Source organism: Poecilia reticulata, chromosome 13, assembly GCF_904066995.2.
Source record: "Poecilia reticulata chromosome 13, P_reticulata-male-v2, whole genome shotgun sequence".
NCBI classification, from domain to species: Eukaryota; Metazoa; Chordata; class Actinopteri; order Cyprinodontiformes; family Poeciliidae; genus Poecilia; species Poecilia reticulata.
In genome coordinates this window covers 25,684,698-25,686,990 of record NC_088842.1, presented here as the reverse complement: position 1 = coordinate 25,686,990, position 2,293 = coordinate 25,684,698, and the positions used below count along the sequence as shown (strand labels likewise).

Below are 2,293 nucleotides of genomic sequence, written 5' to 3'. Positions count from 1 at the left end.
TTGTTTGTATTAAAATGTTTTAATAAAGTTCACATTAAACACATGGCACACACAGCAGTCAGAGTTTTACACACATAATCAATCTTCCTCCTTTTATTCCTTCTTCTTGAACACTTGGTGGCAGACTTTGTCGAGGACTGTGATTTCCTGTAAAAAAAAAAAGGCACAGACCTTCAGACTTGGAGGAAAGTGATGCAACAAGGGCGTCTATTGGTTGCACAAGCAGGCAGAGCTTATATCTGCATGTTTCAAAAGCATTTTATCATTATTGCCCAGAGACATGAGGCAACTCTGTGTGATGCAACTGGGAACGATTGGTTCAAGTAAATGAAGTAGAGTTCTTATGTTTATTCTATTAATGAGGAAACTGGGAATAAATTTACACCAGTTGCCAGTGTGTCACGCTTATTCTCACCAGGTGCAGCAGGTCTCCCTCGATCCAATGCTTCCAGCCGCGATTTTCTTTCTCCCCCTTCTGTACACAGACCAGCTTGTCCCCATCCCAGACAACCAGGCTCTGACATATCACATCACAGACATTTAAAGCAAAGACCAACACATTTAGAGTCCAACACCCCCCCCCACCCCCCCTTCATTGACCCTTTGGTTGCCCCACCTTTACTTTCCGGTTGTCCAGTCCCTTTGTGTGCTCCTCAAACTCCTCCCCCACGGTATAGTTGACCTCATAGTTTCTGAAGGTACTCAGGGTCTTGGTTTCAAACTTGTCTCCATTCTGCACAATTACTTTTGTCTGGTGCAGGTGGACGGCAATCTTCCTGGTGGCAAAGTCGATGTCTGGATTTGTGGAGAGAGGTCAGATGTGGTCAGGAAACTGACTCTAACGTATGTTTTTGTAAAGTTGTGAAAACCTCTCCTGGATGCTGATGGCATTCGTGAAAACACAGATGTGACAATAACCCGTCAAAAATCACCTTGAATTCAGTCAGAATAGATCTGAATGACTTTCTTTGACCCAGGCTCTGCCACAGTGAACCACCCATCCTAATCGTTTAGATATTCATATCCTATTTGCCCTAAAGTGGAAATTCAATTTCTTTCCATCACTCTTACAGATGGGGCACCATATTTACCCATCTGACTGATAGTTTCTGGCCCATTTCCATAAGTATCTCATTTTCCAATCTGCTCCAAGGAAATGTGTCTGAGGACTCAAGGATTACCCCGGATTTCTTGACTGAGCTCATTGCACTGTGGCTTGTTTTTTTGTGAATTGCAGATAAAGTCGTCGTGAAAAATGAAAGTGTTTCTATAGGCTGATCAACGACGCGCAAGGAGGAGAGCCAGCTCTCCTCCTGCATTCTCAGCTGATCCAGGGTCAGAATCTGTCTTTTATTTCTTGGATGGAGAACGAAGAAAATACAGAAGGGACTGAATCAATGCGTATTTGGCACAGCAACAGACAGCAACTGCTCATAGAGAGGAGGTTAACTTTGCCTGACAGCAGCTCAATAAAGAAATGAAGCAGTTGCACATCACACCTCTTTTTTTGGCTTTCCTTTCCGTCCCTCTCCTACCAGCATTCTTGTTCTCTCTGTCACACTGGTGTTACATTTTCTGCTAAGATGTTCCTTTCTTCCTGACTCAGTCTTTTAGTATAGCACTCTGATTTGAACAAGACCATTTTCATGATCAATTGAACAAGATCAAATTACATGCGTTGCATCAGGGTGGAACTTACCAAGAGCCTTCATGACATCCTCGAAGTTCTCATTCTTCACCATCTCCCAGCGTCCATTGTAGTCTGCAGGCATTTTGTCAGCGGTTTGTGAGAGGAGGTAGCAGCCTGCCTTGAGATATGTTTTTCCAACAAAGGGAGAGAGTTCAAGGGCCCAGCCCTTTATATACACTTTGTTTCTGTGTGTGTGTTTAAGTGTGTGTGTGTGTATGAATGTGTGAGACTATGTGGACCAAAGGACATGGTCCGCCTGATGATTGCTTCAGGACATTGGAAGCGTGTGTATGTGGCATAAAGTTCATGCTTCCTTCGCTGCATTGTAACCACTTTACAGAACATGTTTTTCTGTGGCAGAACATCACAATATGAACGTTGTTTTGTAGAGAGTGGACATGACTCTCTGCACTATAAAAATGCATTTTGAACGTTTGTAAACTTAAGCTGTAAAAAAAATTCAAAATATTCTGGCCAGAATCCTTATTTGATTCTAAGAGGGAATCTGTGAAGGGAACTAAAGATTAGGGTGATGGCAAAGACGCCATCCAACCTCAAAGACTCGGACCTAATTGCAAAAGATTAATGGAAAAAAAATAATAC

At 42.7% G+C, this 2,293-nt stretch overlaps 1 protein-coding gene across 1 annotated transcript; it reads right to left on the bottom strand.

Annotated features, from left to right (window-relative positions):
* Positions 1 to 1,848, bottom strand: rbp2a (retinol binding protein 2a, cellular). The gene is made up of 4 exons (XM_008426224.2): positions 1,700 to 1,848; positions 617 to 795; positions 416 to 517; positions 1 to 147 (listed from the first exon to the last, which is right to left on the bottom strand). Exons 1-4 carry the CDS (start codon positions 1,770 to 1,772, stop codon positions 94 to 96), a joined length of 408 nt encoding a protein of 135 aa, XP_008424446.1. The 5' UTR covers positions 1,773 to 1,848; the 3' UTR covers positions 1 to 93.
* Positions 1,849 to 2,293: the final 445 nt, after the last annotated feature.